Here is a 16,198-nt window from a genome sequence, read left to right on the forward strand (position 1 = left end):
TCTGGAGTACTTCTCCTGTCCTATTCGGTGTCCTGTGTGAATTTAAGTGTGCTCTCTCTAATTCTCTCTTTCACTCTTTCTTTCTATCTCTCGGAGGACCTGAGCCCTAGGACCATGCATCAGGACTACCTGACATGATGACTCCTTGCTGTCCCCAGTCCACCTGGCCGTGCTGCTGCTCCAGTTTCAACTGTTCTGCCTTATTATTATTGGACCATGCTGGTCATTTATGAACATTTGAACATCTTGGCCATGTTCTGTTATAATCTCCACCCGGCACAGCCAGAAGAGGACTGGCCACCCCACATAGCCTGGTTCCTCTTTAGGTTTCTTCCTAGGTTTTGGCCTTTCTAGGGAGTTTTTCCTAGTCACCGTGCTTCTACACCTGCATTGCTTGCTGTTTGAGGTTTTAGGCTGGGTTTCTGTACAGCACTTTGAGATATCAGCTGATGTATGAAGGGCTATATAAATACATTTGATTTGATTTGATACTTCCTGAATGCACTGTATATTTGCTACTGCTTGACAAAGAAAAATCTCGGTCAACCAACAGCTTATCGACCAAACAATCGACCAGTCGACTAATTGGGATCAGCCCTATCTGTCTCTTTCTCTCTCTCTGTCTGTCTTTATCTCTGCCTCTGTCTCTCTCTGTCTCTCTCTCTGTGTCTCGTTCTGTCTGTCTCTGTCTGTCTCCATCTATTTGCGTCTGTTTCTCTTTGCCTGCATTTCTCTCTCTGTCTGTTTATCTTTCTCTGTCTCACTTTCTGTTTCTCTTGTGATCAACAATAACCAACCTTGGCCTTGGGTCCTATGTGATTCTTCTTTGTAATTGCTCCTCATTTTTAAATGCCTTTATTCTCTCTGTCTTGGTAATATCAGCATCTGCAATGATGACCTGACATTCAGGAACATGGACATGAGCGAGATCCTAGAATCATCCTGCAGTGACACGGAAGGAAAGGAGAGTGAAGAGAAGGAAGCGCTAAGGGTGGTCACACCCTAGTGGATTCCTACCTACTCGAACACCCCAACAACATCCTGTCGGTCCCCATGCCAGACCTATCTCAGCTCACACTCTCCTCCCATGACACCTCTCAGGTAGGGACCGCTGGTTTACTAACAGACAAACAACAAGTGAACTTCTACAAGCTTGTTTATTTGTCTAGATGGAGTTGTATTGATACCAAATACACTTTTTGAATATCTCCTTATATTACCTAACCAAACAGGTGCCATGAGTTCCATTCCAAGCCCTGGCCATGGTGGAGCCAGACAGAGTACCCTCCAACATCACAAGACCTCCACCCATCATCACAAAAGGTCATTCCCACAGTAAATATAGGTCTAACTTTGTTAATTCCCTGACCAAAAAGACAACTAGACACCAGTTGACTGCACAAGGCAGTAAAGCATTATAATGATTACATTAATATGGGTACAACCTTGTAGATAACTGGTTGTGTTGTCCTGTGTACAGTGGCGTCCCGTCATACACACACTACCGGCCAAAAGTTTTAGAACACCTAAACGGTTGGAAAAGCATTCCAGGTGAAACTGGTTGAGAGAATGCCAAGAGTGTGCAAAGCTGTCATCAAGGCAAAGGGTGGCTATTTGAAGAATCTCAAATATATAATATATTTAGATTTGTTTAACACTTTTTTTGTTTAATATATTATTCCATGTGTTATTTCATAGTTTTGATGTCACTATTATTCTACCAAAATTTTTTTTTAAATAAAGAAAAACCCTTGAATGAGTAGGTGTTCTAAAACTTTTGACCAGTTGTGTATATATAATTTATAAATCCAAAAAATGTGTACAAGTTTGAGCATGTGTTCATTCGGCCTATGGATTTTTTTGTTTGTTATCAGCAAAAATTAGATTGAGCAATAAAAGCCCCTCTTTTATTCCATAGGTTTGGGATCCACATTATGCAGCTCTTGCAAGAGCTCAGTGTTCACTGTCTGTTCACTGGTTTAAAAAACAATGATTGATAGGCAGTTTAAACTTCTTGAATTCAACCAATATTGTGTTGAAATACACATTTAGATTTGTAATCAGCCGTCCACAACAACCACAATCCGTAAGGCACAAATAGCTAAATGAGAGAGCAGCAGTGTGATTCACATCAATGTGTTATGTAGATATCAATAGTAAGTGATATCTGCATCGCCGTAGACTACACCACTGCTGTCATCCTTGCCTCCAAGCGTTTAATTCAAATGGGATAATCTTTGGATGCCGATGGCAGTCGCACCATTGGAAGACACAGCTCTTTTCCCGCGATCCATCAAACACATTTGGTGTGTCATCATAGTGGTCTCTTACTTGTGGTCAGGCTCGCTCAGGTAGAACAAACTTACATTTGCGCCTTTTTTCAATGTTGATTTGAAATGTCATTAAGAAAACAGAAGTGTCAAATATTTTTTTTCCGCAAACATACTTTCTGAATGTAAAAGCAATCCTCGAAGTAATCATCTAGTTTTTCAAAAGTATCTGTAATCTGATTGCTGGTAATGTAACGGATTACAGTTACCGGTTTTTGTAATCCTTTACATGTAAGGGATTACATGTAATCCGATACTCCCCAACCCTGCAGTTAGGACACTTGCCAAAAGAGATTATCTGTGTTCTTTACATTTTGTTGTGTAGGAAATAGAAATGTGTCTGTCATTATTTACACTACAGTCTAACTGTTATTCAACTAAACTGTTTTTGGAATATCAAATGCCAACAATGGTGGTTTAGTTTGTCTTGCAAAATAACCTTTTTTTGTCTAACATTGTGGATGTCAATGTCAACAATTAAATGTTTAAAAACAATATATTATTAACTTTTTTTTAAGTAGCTTAAAAAATATATTTCCTTAGTAAACTAGTAAGCTATGTGACTGACTTCCTATTCATCTGTAGACTCATTTTTTTTTTTTATCAGAACACAAAAGGTTTGGAACGACAACAAGCTGTCAATCATTTAAATAACTACGTTTCACAGGTCATGGCTAGAAAGTAACCAGCTTTTGTCAAAATAATGTCAGATTAAATTTTTCGTAGCATTTTAGAAGAATTTACGCTGCAGGTTAGGAGAATTAACATAGCATGTTAGGAGCATTAGGTTAAGACCTCATCATAACCTGGTAATGACCACCTGACTACAGTTTATTACCTACTGTAAACAGAAGAGAATAAAGTTGGATATTGAAAAAATTGTTAATTAAATGTCTAATTGTTTCCATAGTCACAAAAATAAAGTTGAAATCTGCAACAAATTATTTAAAATTGATCAAGCAATGGCAAAAACGAATCTATATTACAATTTTTTGCACATCTGCATACAGCAATTATTTCAGAATTCACCAAAATACATTACATGCATAGAAAGACTGGGACAGAGTATATAAAGGTCCATTGTTTTACTTTTGTTAGGGCGTTCTTCTATAATCTTAGTGAGCGCTTGGCACCACTTTTCCTCATTGCATGAAGGCATCTTTGGAAAGAGGCAAAACAAATATTTAATCATAAGACATTTACAAAACTGTGGCAGATAGATTCGATGTAGGTTACAATAGATTACAACCCAATGAAAGTTACACACCAGCCAAATGAACTATTATCCCAAGGTACAAGCCTCCCGTAGAGGAGCTGACTAAACTCAAGGAGCCAAGGCTAAGTAGCCTACTTTATGTGTAGCCTAAATGCGAAGAATAATCAACAGAATAATTTTGTTTTCTTCAATCCCTTTGAGACATGGCTAGAAGGGATCCAGCTTTTGTCAAATTAACGTCAAAGGTAGATTTTGTTGTGTGCATTTTTAGCTAACCCTAAGCCTAATTATTTTCCTAACCTTAACCTAATGCTCCTAACATGCTATGTTAATTCTCCTAACCTGCAGCGTAAATTCTTCCAAAATGCTACGAAAAATTAAATCTGACGTTATTTTGGCAAAAGCTGGTTACTTTCTAGCCATGACCTGTGAAACGTAGTTATGTAAATGATTGACAGCTTGTTGTCGTTCCAAACCTTTTGTGTTCTGATAAAAAATCATAATAATTAGTCTACAGATGAATAGGAAGTCAGTCACATAGCTTACTAGTTTACAAAGGGAATATATTTTTTAAGCTACTTAAAAAAAAAGCTAATAATATATTGTTTTTAAACATTTAATTGTTGACATTGACATCCACAATGTTAGACAAAAAAAGGTTATTTTGCAAGACAAACTAAACCACCATTGTTGTTGGCATTTGATATTCCAAAAACAGTTTAGTTGAATAACAGTTAGACTGTAGTGTAAATAATGACAGACACATTTCTATTTCCTACACAACAAAATGTAAAGAACACATGACGTCTTTTACGTCTTAATCTGGTTGGGTCTGGTTATAAAACGTCCTGACCAGATTTCAACAAGTAAAAGACGTCGTTATCGTCAAATGCCCACTGGGTTGTTAATTATTGTGTTTGTTTTTCCCATCCCTGTAGGACTGCACAAGAACCGCATAACTGATTCGAGGCTGAGGAAGAGATACCTGCAGCCACTGGTTTGAATTTATTTGATTTGAGATAGTGTTTTTGACGACATGAATTTTCTCCGTTGGTCCAGTGTCCATTCAAATTAGTAACATCTAGCAGGGTGTGTGAATGATGAGATCACTTGAACTGTTGGTATAGGAAATTCATTTAAAGCGGATTTCCACTGCTCTAGTCTAGTGGTACATTTCTGTTGTGCATAGGACATTGAGATGAAGGAAAAACAATATTCATAAAAACAACAATACAATTATTATTTGCTAGAAAATATATGTATTTTTCAGGACAGAAGAGGAAATATATGAGCGAATCAGAGGACAAGGAGTCATAACCAGGTTCTAAAGAATATGTTTTCAAGTTTCAGTCAATCAATTTATGAGGGCCATTCATATTCTACATACAGTTGAAGTCAGAAGTTTACATACACTTAGGTTGGAGTCATTAATACTCATTTTTCAACCACTACACATATTTCTGGTTCACAAACTATAGTTTTGGCAAGTCGGGTAGGACATCTACTTTGTGCATGACACAAGTAATTTTTCCAACAATTGTTTACAGACAGATTATTTCACTTATAATTCACTGTATCACAATTCCAGTGGGTCAGAAGTTTACATACACTAAGTTGACTGTGCCTTTAAACAGCTTGGAAAATTTCATGAAATTATGTCATGGCTTTAGAAGCTTCTGATAGGCTAATTTACAAAATTTGAGTCAATTGGAGGTGTACTTGTTGATGTATTTCAAGGCCTACCTTCAAACTCACTGCCTCTTTGCTTGACATCATGGGAAAATCAAAAGAAATCAGCCACGACTTCAGAAAATAAATTGTAGACCTCCACAAGTCTGGTTCATCCTTGGGAGCAATTTTCAAATGCCTGAAGGTACCACGCTAATCTATACAAACAATAGTACGCAAGTATAAACACCATGGGACCAAGCAGCCATCATACCGCTCAGGAAGGAGACGCATTCTGTCTCCTAGAGATGAACGTACTTTGGTGCGAAAAGTGCAAATCAATCTCAGAACAACAGCAAAGGACATTGTGAAGATGTTGGAGGAAACAGGTACAAAAGTATCTATATCCACAGTAAAATGAGTCCTATATCGACATAACCTGAAAGGCTGCTCAGCAAGGAAGAAGTCACTGCTCCAAACCCACCATAAAAAAGCCAGACTACGGTTTGCAACTGCACATGGGGACAAAAATCGTACTTTTGGAGACATGTCCTCTGTTCTGATGAAACAAAAATAGAACTGTTTGGCCTTAATGACCATCATTATGTTTGGAGGAAAAAGGGGGAGGCTTGCAAACCGAAGACACTATCCCAACCGTGAAGCACGGGGGTGGCAGCATCATGTTGTGTGGGTGCTGTGCTGCAGTAGGGACTGCTGCACTTCACAAAATAGATGGCATCATGAGGCAGAAAAATTATGTGGATATATTAAAGCAACATCTCAAGACATCAGTCAGGAAGTTAAAGCTTGGTCACAAATGGGTCTTCCAAATGGACAATGACCCCAAGCATACTTCCAAAGTTGTGGGAAAATGGCTTTAGGACAACCAAGTCAAGGTATTGGAGTGGCCATCACAAAGCCCTGACCTCAATCCCATAGAAAATGTGTGGGAAGAACTGAAAAAGCATGTGCGAGCAAGGATGCCTACAAACCTGACACCGGCTCGGTCAGGAGGAATGGGCCAAAATTCACCCAACTTATTGTGGGAAGTTTGTGGAAGGCTACCCGAAACGTTTGACCCAAGTTAAACAATTTAAAGGCAATGCTACCAAATACTAATTGAGTGCATGTAAGCTTCTGACCCACTGGGAATGTTATGAAAGAAACCAATTATTATTCACAATTTTTACTATTATTCTGACATTTCACGTTCTTCAAATAAAGTTGTAATCCAAACTGACCTAAGACAGGGAATTTTTACTAGTATTAAATGTCAGCAATTGTGAAAAACTGAGTTTAAATGTATTGGCTAAGGTGTATGTAAATTTCCAACTTGAACTGTAGATGTTCACTTGACAATTATTATTTTAATTTTGTCATGCCACTTTTGAGCAGAATTCATTGTGACTCATTTGTTTTAAGGTCCAGAGAACAAGGTGCAAGGGGAAAATAACAAGGTATGGGCACATTTTGCAATCCATTTACAAGCTGAAGTTAGCAATACAGATACTTTGAACTGGTATAGGTGAGGATGGTTTGACTAAACCCCCCCATATAATTACAATAATATTTATGTATGTTCTACCCATTATGTTTATATGACAGAACCACACATATTTGTACTTTCTCAGGGTAATCCTCCCCCCTCTTCCAAGTGCAAATCCAACTCCTGTGTAAGTTTGGCTGTATTTAAAAATTCAGAATCTTTCTGCCTGTGTAAACTCAGCCTATCCTTTTCTGAAACCTGAAGACTCATTAGGTCCCAGAGCTTGAGTCACACAGATGCCTAGAGTCAAGGGTTAAATACCTCATCGGTCACATAGAGTCAATTGGATATTATATGTGGTTATAAATTGTGTGACAGATCCTCTTCTACACTGTGTTTGTCAGATACTAACCATCGCAGATATGAAAAACCTGAGAGGACTTGGCGATAAAGTGTTAACATGAAACATTTTTAAAAATCTGATCTGATATATTATGACACAAAGACAAAGAAAATACACATTATTTTCCATGTGGGTCTGACTGATGACACAGCCAGTATCAAAGTCACTGTATATGGGAAGGAGTGATATGACTTATTCCAAAAGGGAAGCTTTTACCAGTTCAAAGCCCTCATTGTGGAAGGGGATATAGTGAAGGTCACAAAAAAAGGAAAAGTGTCCAAAAGAAGCCAATTAGAAGTTCCTCAGAGGCTGGAGTTGGAGGCAAGAATGCTCATTGATCCGGCCCACCATCCAATCTGCTCCATCCCTGATGTCAAGGCCTCTTACCCAGGCAGCTAGATGAGCATTGATGGAACTGTTATTGATGTGAGTCATACAGTACCTCTTGAAATGACCTTAAAATAACCCTTTGTTAATTGTTTTTAGATAACAACACCCTCTCTTTGTTCAGATGACACCTGTGAGTAAAGTGAATGTGAAAAAGGAGAGCACCAGGAAGTTGATTGAGCACCACAGCATGACCTTGCAGGATGAGACTGGTTCTATTGAGGTCTGTCTCTGGAGAGAGCAGGCCCGCAACTGCAGTGCTTTGGTTGGAGATGCCGTAAGGGTGACCAATGTGTACTCCAGTGAGTACTTTGACAGTATTTCTCTCAACTCAACTGGAAGAACCAGTGTTTATAAGGTGGATCCTGTTACTAAGGGCCGGGTGGTCTGCCATTGCCTCTGCTTTTCAAATAGATGATCAGCTCTTTATTGCAGGCTAGTGATGATATTCATACAAAACCTATAAATGTTATGGTCTCTTTCACTCTGTGGTGTAAATTAGGTCCAGCCTGCTACTTTGGAGACTGTGAGGCTGTCTATTGAAGCAATTGAAAAGTGTACTAAGATGGGGGTGACCATGGAAACAGACAGATGGAAAGCTAAGACCCTTCAATGTAGCATCGGAGATCCTGGTACAGACCTATGGCATTAAACTTGAGGGAGACTTTGAAGAGAGGCTTCTTAAGATAATGCCACCTTTTGCAGAGGCAAAAATACAAGGCAATAGAATTACAACTCTCAAAGATTGAAGTCCATCCTGAATAATAAAAGGTTTTGTGGATGAAAAGTTGGATTACTGACAACTTTGGCCACATAACCAATGACTTGAGCTAGAATATAATTGTTAATGTATTGATTTGTATTTTTACTTGAACTTTTTCATTTACTAATGAACTGAGCTGAAGTGGTACACCGCAAACAAATATCATTGAATCCAAGATTTGTTTGATTTCAGTTTAATTCCACATGTAAAACCATTGTATTTCACCAGTGGCAAGAGAGGGGTAATGGATTTCTATCTTTAAACTATTATACACAATGTATTCAGCTAAAATAAATTGCTTTTATTAGAAGCTGAAAGAGACCTGGCTGATGCCTGTATTATAAATACTGTACATAGGGCTCTATTTCAATCTGTATGCGCAATAACAATCCAATGGTAATTTCCAATTGAGCAGACATATGCAGCGTTTACCGTCAACGCGGGACCATTGCCTTTAAATTTCAATTGGGCTTTAATGCTGAACTTCTGCAATATGGATTGAATAGAGCCCATCAAACCCCAATGTTTATCCTTGCCACCGTCATGTTTTCTTTTCGGGGAGGCTTGGCTATGGCCTTTTGTCAAACATGTATTGTCAAGGAAGCAATTTCCTTTTAATCCTTCCAGTTTATTGCAGGGAACATCTACAAGAGATTGAGGTCCTTCACATCAAGTACCATTTAGATAGATCCTTTCACATCATTACACTCAGGAAAACAAACACATTAAATAAATACTTCATTCAAACATTTGGTGCACCATATTTTTCTGAGGAACTACTACATAAGTGACTAACAAATTAAGAGCTATATCTCAACAGCATACAATTCACAACAGCAAACACGAAAGACAGTACACAAAATGTACATATTTAACCATTTTTGACATATCTCTTGATTTGACAAACATTGACCATTGTGAACTACGATTGCTCTATTGAAACAGATCGTTCTATATATCTTTTAAAACTTTGTAGTTGTCTGTTGCATCTAGGAATGTGTGTTGAGTTATCTAGCACACATGATGTATACACTGAAATAGTCCTTCAGGGGAACAAGATTTACAATTTTATTCACCATGATCAATTGACAGTTCGCATTTTTGGTCAATTCAATAAATAGTTGTATGCAAATACAAGGAATGATTCATTAGCATAACAGACATGACTTATGTTGAATGTTTTACTCTGAAGTTACAAATAAATAGCTTTTTATAAGGTTGCTTCCCTTGAGAACTTGAAATAATAGAGTGTGTGTGTGTGTGTAATCTTCTGATGCTGCAGGGGAACTTATGTCACCATGTACTCCTGGCGCTTGTTGAGTCGAACCTGGCAGAGTGACACCGCCCCCACTGCAACATAAATGGCTGCTGCGATGAAGCAGTTGATGCCCACCTGGTTGTAGAGTCCATATATGGTCCCCGGGGGGTTCTTACTGTGGGGCAGAGAGAGCGATGAAAGAAACAGTTGAGTTTGGGGGAAAACCCAAGAGACAACATGGGATGGTTTTCTAAGGGTGAATTCAAAAGGGATCTAAACTAGAAGAGAAACTCAGTTCATTGTAAGAGTCTAATGGTTCCTTTTCTTCACACCACTTACTCATTGCGGATGTCCTCCTCTGTGAAGGGCACGTCCTCAATCAATACAGCAGACTTTGCACTGAAGAAGATCCCCAACATCACCTACAATACAACAAGAGAATACATATGTTATGCATTATGCACATTCAGTGTAGTCAGAGAGTAAAGGGGTTTGTATTACGGGGCCAATTAGGGCCTGTCATGCCAAATAGTGTCCCCCTCTACGGGATTCGATGAGTTCTAGCTTCTGTTGCCAAAACTTGCAACATTCTGACCGGATTAAGTAATGAACCAAAGCATCCGTTGCTATGCTGGTTACTTGGCTCCATTTTACCTCGTAGCAGTTGCGAAGGAGGATGCGGGCAGTCCTAGTTCACCTCAGATTTGCTCCCCAAGGACGGTGTTTTTGACAGTGACAACCTGCTAACTACTAAGTGAAATTCAAAAAAAATGACTTGTTTCAAAAAATTCTATAAAATAAAGTGTTGAGTGCATATGTATTCACCCCCTTTGCTATGAAGCCCCTAAATAAGATCTGGTGCAACCAATTACCTACAGAAGTCACATAATTAGTTCAATAAAGTCCACCTGTGTGCAATCTAAGTGTCACAATCTCAGTATATACAGTGGGGCAAAAAAGTATTTAGTCAGCCACCAATTGTGCAAGTTCTCCCACTTAAAAAGATGAGGCCTGTAATTTGCATCATAGGTACAATTAAACTATGACAGACAAAATGAGAAAAAAAATCCAGAAAATCATATCACATTTTCTCACAATAAAGTGTAACCTGTGTGTTTGTTTGTTTACATCTGTCTCCTACCCTGTTCCCTTTAACTCTGCTCCTGTTCTCCAGGACCTAGGGGTTCTGCCCAACACCCAGATGTGGATCCACCTGATGTCCTCCATTACCAACCACCCTCCAACTTTTCATTAAATCATCTACAGCTACTGTTGTCATGTTGTCATTCTCTGCTAAGAAAGTTCTTCCACTATTATAATGGGTACATAAATATGTGAAATACACACACGATTAAAAACACTAGCACTGCAAACACAGAGAGAGCAGCAGTGCCTGGACTTTGCAGTCCCCCTTCTGAGACTGGCTGCCTGTTGAGAACAAGTGACAGGCAGAACCTCTCACCGACACAGCAACCACCTCCTCTATATCCCACACATCAGAATTCAGTATTTTAGTCTGATTGCCATGTGAGTGTACAAAAAAAATGTGAAAATAAATCAATGACGAACTTTGATAGGTTTTGGTACCGTTATGTATTCAAATCTTTAATATTGCGAGGTTCACAGCTGAAGTTTGTTCACAGCAAAAGTTTCTCAATACTTTGTTATATACCCTTTGTTGGCAATGACAGACGTGAAGACTTACAGAAAACATTTGACAAGGTTTTCACACACTGTTGCTGGTATTTTGGCCCATTCCTCCATGCAGATCTCCTCTAGAGCAGTGATGTTTTGGGGCTGTTGCTGGGCAACACGGACTTTCAACTCCCTCCAAAGATTTTCTATGGGGTTGAGATCTGGAGACTGGCTAGGCCACTCCAGGACCTTGAAATGCTTCTTACGAAGCCACTCCTTCGTTGCCCGGGCGGTGTGTTTGGGATCATTGTCATGCTGAAAGTCCCAGCCACGTTTCATCTTCAACGCCCTTGCTGATGGAAGGAGGTTTTCACTCAAAATCTCACGATACATGGCCCCATTCATTCTTTCCTTTACACGGATCAGTCATCCTGGTCCCTTTGCAGAAAAACAGCCCCAAAGCATGATGTTTCCACCCCCATGCTTCACAGTAGGTATGGTGTTCTTTGGATGCAACTCAGCATTCTTTGTCCTCCAAACACAACGAGTTTTTACCAAAAGGTTATAATTTGGTTTCATCTGACATTCTCTCAATCTTCTTCTGGATCATCCAAATGCTCTCTAGCAAACTTCAGACGGGCCTGGACATGTACTGGCTTAAGCAGGGGGACACGTCTGGCACTGCAGGATTTGAGTCCCTGGCGGCGTAGTGTGTTACTGATGGCAGGCTTTGTTACTGTGGTCCCAGCTCTCTGCAGGTCATTCACTAGGTCCCCCCGTGTGGTTCTGGGATCTTTGCTCACCGTTCTTGTGATCATTTTGACCACACGGGGTGAGATCTTGCGTGGAGCCCCAGATCGAGGGAGATTAGTGGTCTGGTATGTCTTCCATTTCCTAATAATTGCTCCCAGTTGATTTATTCAAACCAAGCTGCTTACCTATTGCAGATTGTCTTCCCAGCCTGGTGCAGGTCTACAATTTTGTTTCTGGTGTCCTTTGACAGCTCTTTGGTCTTGGCCATAGTGGAGTTTGGAGTGTGACTGTTTGAGGTTGTGGACAGGTGTCTTTTATACTGATAACAAGTTCAAACAGGTGCCATTAATACAGGTAACGAGTGGAGGACAGAGGAGCCTCTTAAAGAATAAGTTACAGGTCTGTGAGAGCCAGACATCTTGCTTGTTTGTAGGTAACCAAATACTTATTTTCCACCCTAATTTGCAAATAAATTCATCAAAAAAATCCTACAATGTGATTCTCTGGATTTTTTTTCTAATTTTATCTGTCATAGTTGAAGTGTACCTATGATGCAAATTACAGGCCTCTCTCATCTTTTTAAGTGGGAGAACTTGCACAATTGGTGGCTGACTAAATACTTTTTTGCCCCACTGGATGTAGAAATTAAAAATATATACACACCCACACACAAGGGCATATTCATGAGCTATGCGAGATAGAAAAATTAAATCATAAGAGGACTACTGAAATTATATTTCAATGTACATAAGGGAAGCATCCGATTGGCGTTTCCACTCACTACCAAATATGGTGATGTGAGGAAGCCCAGTGGCAGGCAGTGGGAGGAGATGGAGCGAGATGGATTTTGGCAGACATTCTGTTCATATTCTCATGGATGAACCATTATCTCCATACAGTTTTCTGTTTTCAAAACTAGAATCTGTAACAAACAGAGTACTGTATTTTGTAGACTTTAGCCTTTGCCAACGTTTCTAAAAACGGCATTGTTTAGGAGTGCAAAGGCGAATTGAGTTATTCCACGAGTGCACAGAAATATGCAAATAAATGCTAGAATGTGCCAATAGGATCTCACTAGCTCGTGCTTGGCTCTGCATACATCGTTGTTTGTTCTGCCCACTATGATTAATTTACTCCCAATGGAAACGACAGGCTCTGGTCTACATTGGGTTAGTTATAAAAATATGTTTTCACCAGAGAAGAAGGGTCATGGCTAGAAGGGCTCTAGCTTTTGTTAGGATTTACTTTTCATAACAAGTTTAGCAGAAATTGCACAGCTGGTTAGGAGAATTAGGCTAAGGTGGGGAAAGGGGTTAGGGTTAGCTAAAATGCAACGCCCCCCCCCCCAAAAAAAAACAGGGTAAAGTTGACCATAGCTGGATGCCATCTAGACATGACCGAGAGGGATAAAGAACAAACAGCAAAAACATACATGATCAATTACAAGTATTAGAACAAACTATTAAAGACTACCAGAACTCACTGGATTCTCCAATTATATTGAACGAACTACAGGACAAAATACAAACCCTCCAACCCAAAAAGGCCTCAGGCACATTCCCCAATATTTGGAACCAAAGACTGATCACCTCAATCAACAAAAGTAGAGACAAATTTGACCCCAATAACTACCGTGGGACATGTCAACAGCAACCATTGGAAAATCCTCTGCATTATCATTAAAAGCAGACTTGTACATTTCCTCAGCAAAAACCATGTACTGAGCAAAATGTCAAAAACATTTGTTTTACCAAATGACCGTACGACAGACCACGTATTCACCCTGCACACCCTATTTGACAAACAAACAAACCAAAGGCAAAGTCTTCTCATGCTTTGTTGATTAAAACCTCTTGAAACTAGGGGGCACTATTTTTAAGTAAACCGCCTATTTCTCAGGACCAGATGCTAGAATATGCATATAATTGACAGCTTAGGATAGAAAACACTCTAAAGTTTCAAAAACTGTCAAAATATTGTCTGTGAGTATAACAGAACTGATATTACAGGCGAAAGCAAGTGACTCATGTTTTGAAACATGAGATGTTTTGTGTTCCTATGCACCCCTATTGGCCACTGAAAGGGATATCAACCAGATTCCTTTTTCTACGTATTCCCTAAGGTGTCTACAGCATTGTGATGTAGTTTCACGCCTTTATGTTGAAGAATGAGCGTAAACGACGACGTAAGTGGCCAGAAAAACATACAACATTATAAAATCCATGTAGACAAACAAGTGTGCGGTTAAAATTGGCATAGAAACATTTTTTTCCATAGGGCTGGGAGATGACACTGGGATGCAGCTTACGCCCCACCCTCTTCAAAACATGATATATATATTTAAAAGAATTCGCATGGGCAATAAAACAGTTCTCAGCACCCGGCCTCACCCTACCAGAATCTGAAGTCAAATGTCTACTGTTTGTTGATGATCTGGTGCTTCTGTCCCCAACCAAGGAGGGCCTACAGCAACACCTAGATCTTCTGCACAGATTCTGTCAGCCCTGGGCCCTGACAGTAAATCTCAGGAAGACAAAAATAATAGTGTTCCAAAAAAGGTCCAGTTCCCAGGACCATGAATGCCCTAGAGCACAAAAAAAAAACAGTATATACCTCAGCGCCACAGGTAACTTCCACAAAGCTGTGAACGATCTGAGAGACAAGGCAAGGGCCTTCTATGCCATCAAAAGAACATAACATTTTACATATCAATTATGGTGAGAATAATTTGTGGAACGTTTCAACAGGAATCGGTTCCAAAAACGTTGTAAATGACAAGGTTGCCAACACAGTTTTAGAACAAGCTACGAGGTGAGTTGATGTCTATTCGGCAGCTAGTTAGCTAGGTGAATGGAACGTGCTACTTTGTATGTGTTGTTTGTTGGCAACCTTGTACTTTACAAAGTTTTTGGAATAGATTCCCGTTGGAACGTTCCACAAATTATACCCACCATACCAATTAGGATCTGACTAACAATGCTGAAATCAGATATAGAACCCATTGCCCTTTATGGTTGTGAGGTCTAGGGTCCGCTCACCAACAAAGAATTCTCAAAATGGGACAAACACCAAATGGACTCTGCAAAAAATATCCTCCGTGTACAACATAAAACACCAAATAATGCATGCAGAGCAGAATTAGGCCGATACCCACTAATGATCAAAATCCAGAAAATAACCATTCAATTCTACAACCACTTAAAAGGAAAACAATTACTAAACCTTCCATAACGTACAGAGAAATAATAAACCTGGAAAAGAGCCCCTAAGCAAGCTGGTCCTTGGGCTCTGTTCACAAACAAACAGAACCCCAGGACAGCAACACAATTAGATCCAACCAAATCTTGAGAAAAAACACAGATAATTACTTGACAAAAACAGAAAAGCTACAGTGCTATTTGGCCCTAAACAGAGAGTACACAGTGGCAGAATACCTGACCACCGTGACTGACCCAAAAATTAAGGAAATCTTTGACGATGTACAGACTCAGTGAGCATAGCCTTGCTATTGAGAAAGGCCGCAGAAGGCAGATCTGGCTCTCAAGAGAAGACATGCTATGTGCGCACTGGTTTAAGCCGCAACATTTTTTTTAATGGTCTGAGTTTTGAAAATGAATATTTCTGAAAGCTAATAATGCGACCACTGATTATACTTTCCTGTGGATATAGTGTGACACATTCCTACCTGCAAACGGACACACCGGTAAAGTAAATGACATTTTATTTAACATTCTGGTTTGTAGAGGTCGTGAGAGGAAACTTTTCTGATCAAAATGCTCATTTATGCCCGACGTTGAATCCAATGCAATTCAACATCTGGTCTCCAGGCTGCTAGCTAGCTTGCGGCTGCCCAATTTGGCTCTAATTATCAGATAATGAAAAGCTAAAGTTACTTTAGCACACAATCACCTACAGGTGTCTTGTCAAAAACCATGACTGTTAAGTAGCTAATATCGAAAGGTGGAAAATCTTGACACGACCTATAACTAACGCTAGCTACAGCAGATACTTTACTGACAAGGATGGGGTGGGAGCTAACGTTAGCCAGCTAATCCTTACCAGCATGATGACTCCCCATATGCTGATCACTATTCCACAAGCGGCCATTTTCGGACCACAGAATAAAAGGGATGGCATTCTTGTACTTTATCTTTTCTAACAAAATAACCAATTTCGATACACTAATCTAAAACAGTATTTTCTTTTCTCAAAGGACGAGCGTCGTCCTTAGACTGCGTCAGATGACAATCGTTTCCGTCGTTAATTTCCGTAAATGTTCGTCTATTTCGGTACGAAAAC

General features: G+C 39.5%; 1 protein-coding gene and 1 long non-coding RNA gene across 2 annotated transcripts; one reads left to right on the forward strand and one right to left on the reverse strand.

Moving 5' to 3' along the window:
- The first annotated feature begins 6,338 nt into the window (after positions 1–6,338).
- LOC121841398 lies at positions 6,339–8,708 on the forward strand. The gene is made up of 3 exons (XR_006080414.1): positions 6,339–6,671; positions 6,846–7,529; positions 7,615–8,708. It is a non-coding gene; the product is annotated as an uncharacterized LOC121841398 (long non-coding RNA).
- A 152-nt stretch (positions 8,709–8,860) lies between these two features.
- Positions 8,861–16,179, reverse strand: LOC112228613 (ribonuclease kappa-B). Its single transcript, XM_024394080.2, has 3 exons — positions 15,959–16,179; positions 9,851–9,933; positions 8,861–9,686 (listed from the first exon to the last, which is right to left on the reverse strand). The coding sequence occupies exons 1-3, from the start codon at positions 16,034–16,036 to the stop codon at positions 9,542–9,544; spliced, it is 306 nt and encodes a 101-aa protein (XP_024249848.1). The 5' UTR covers positions 16,037–16,179; the 3' UTR covers positions 8,861–9,541.
- Between the last annotated feature and the right edge of the window lie 19 nt (positions 16,180–16,198).

This window comes from Oncorhynchus tshawytscha, linkage group LG30, assembly GCF_018296145.1.
Source record: "Oncorhynchus tshawytscha isolate Ot180627B linkage group LG30, Otsh_v2.0, whole genome shotgun sequence".
Classification (NCBI taxonomy): Eukaryota; Metazoa; Chordata; class Actinopteri; order Salmoniformes; family Salmonidae; genus Oncorhynchus; species Oncorhynchus tshawytscha.

What these genes read in the sequence shown, in the direction of transcription:
- LOC112228613 (XM_024394080.2), bottom strand. Translation starts at nt 16,036, where the DNA reads ATGCCATCCCTTTTATTCTGTGGTCCGAAAATGGCCGCTTGTGGAATA. An exon ending in TATGGGGAGTCATCATGCTG is followed by an intron (nt 9,934 to 15,958) that starts GTAAGGATTAGC and finishes GTTGTATTGTAG; the next exon opens with GTGATGTTGGGGATCTTCTT. An exon ending in GAGGAGGACATCCGCAATGA is followed by an intron (nt 9,687 to 9,850) that starts GTAAGTGGTGTG and finishes TCTGCCCCACAG; the next exon opens with TAAGAACCCCCCGGGGACCA.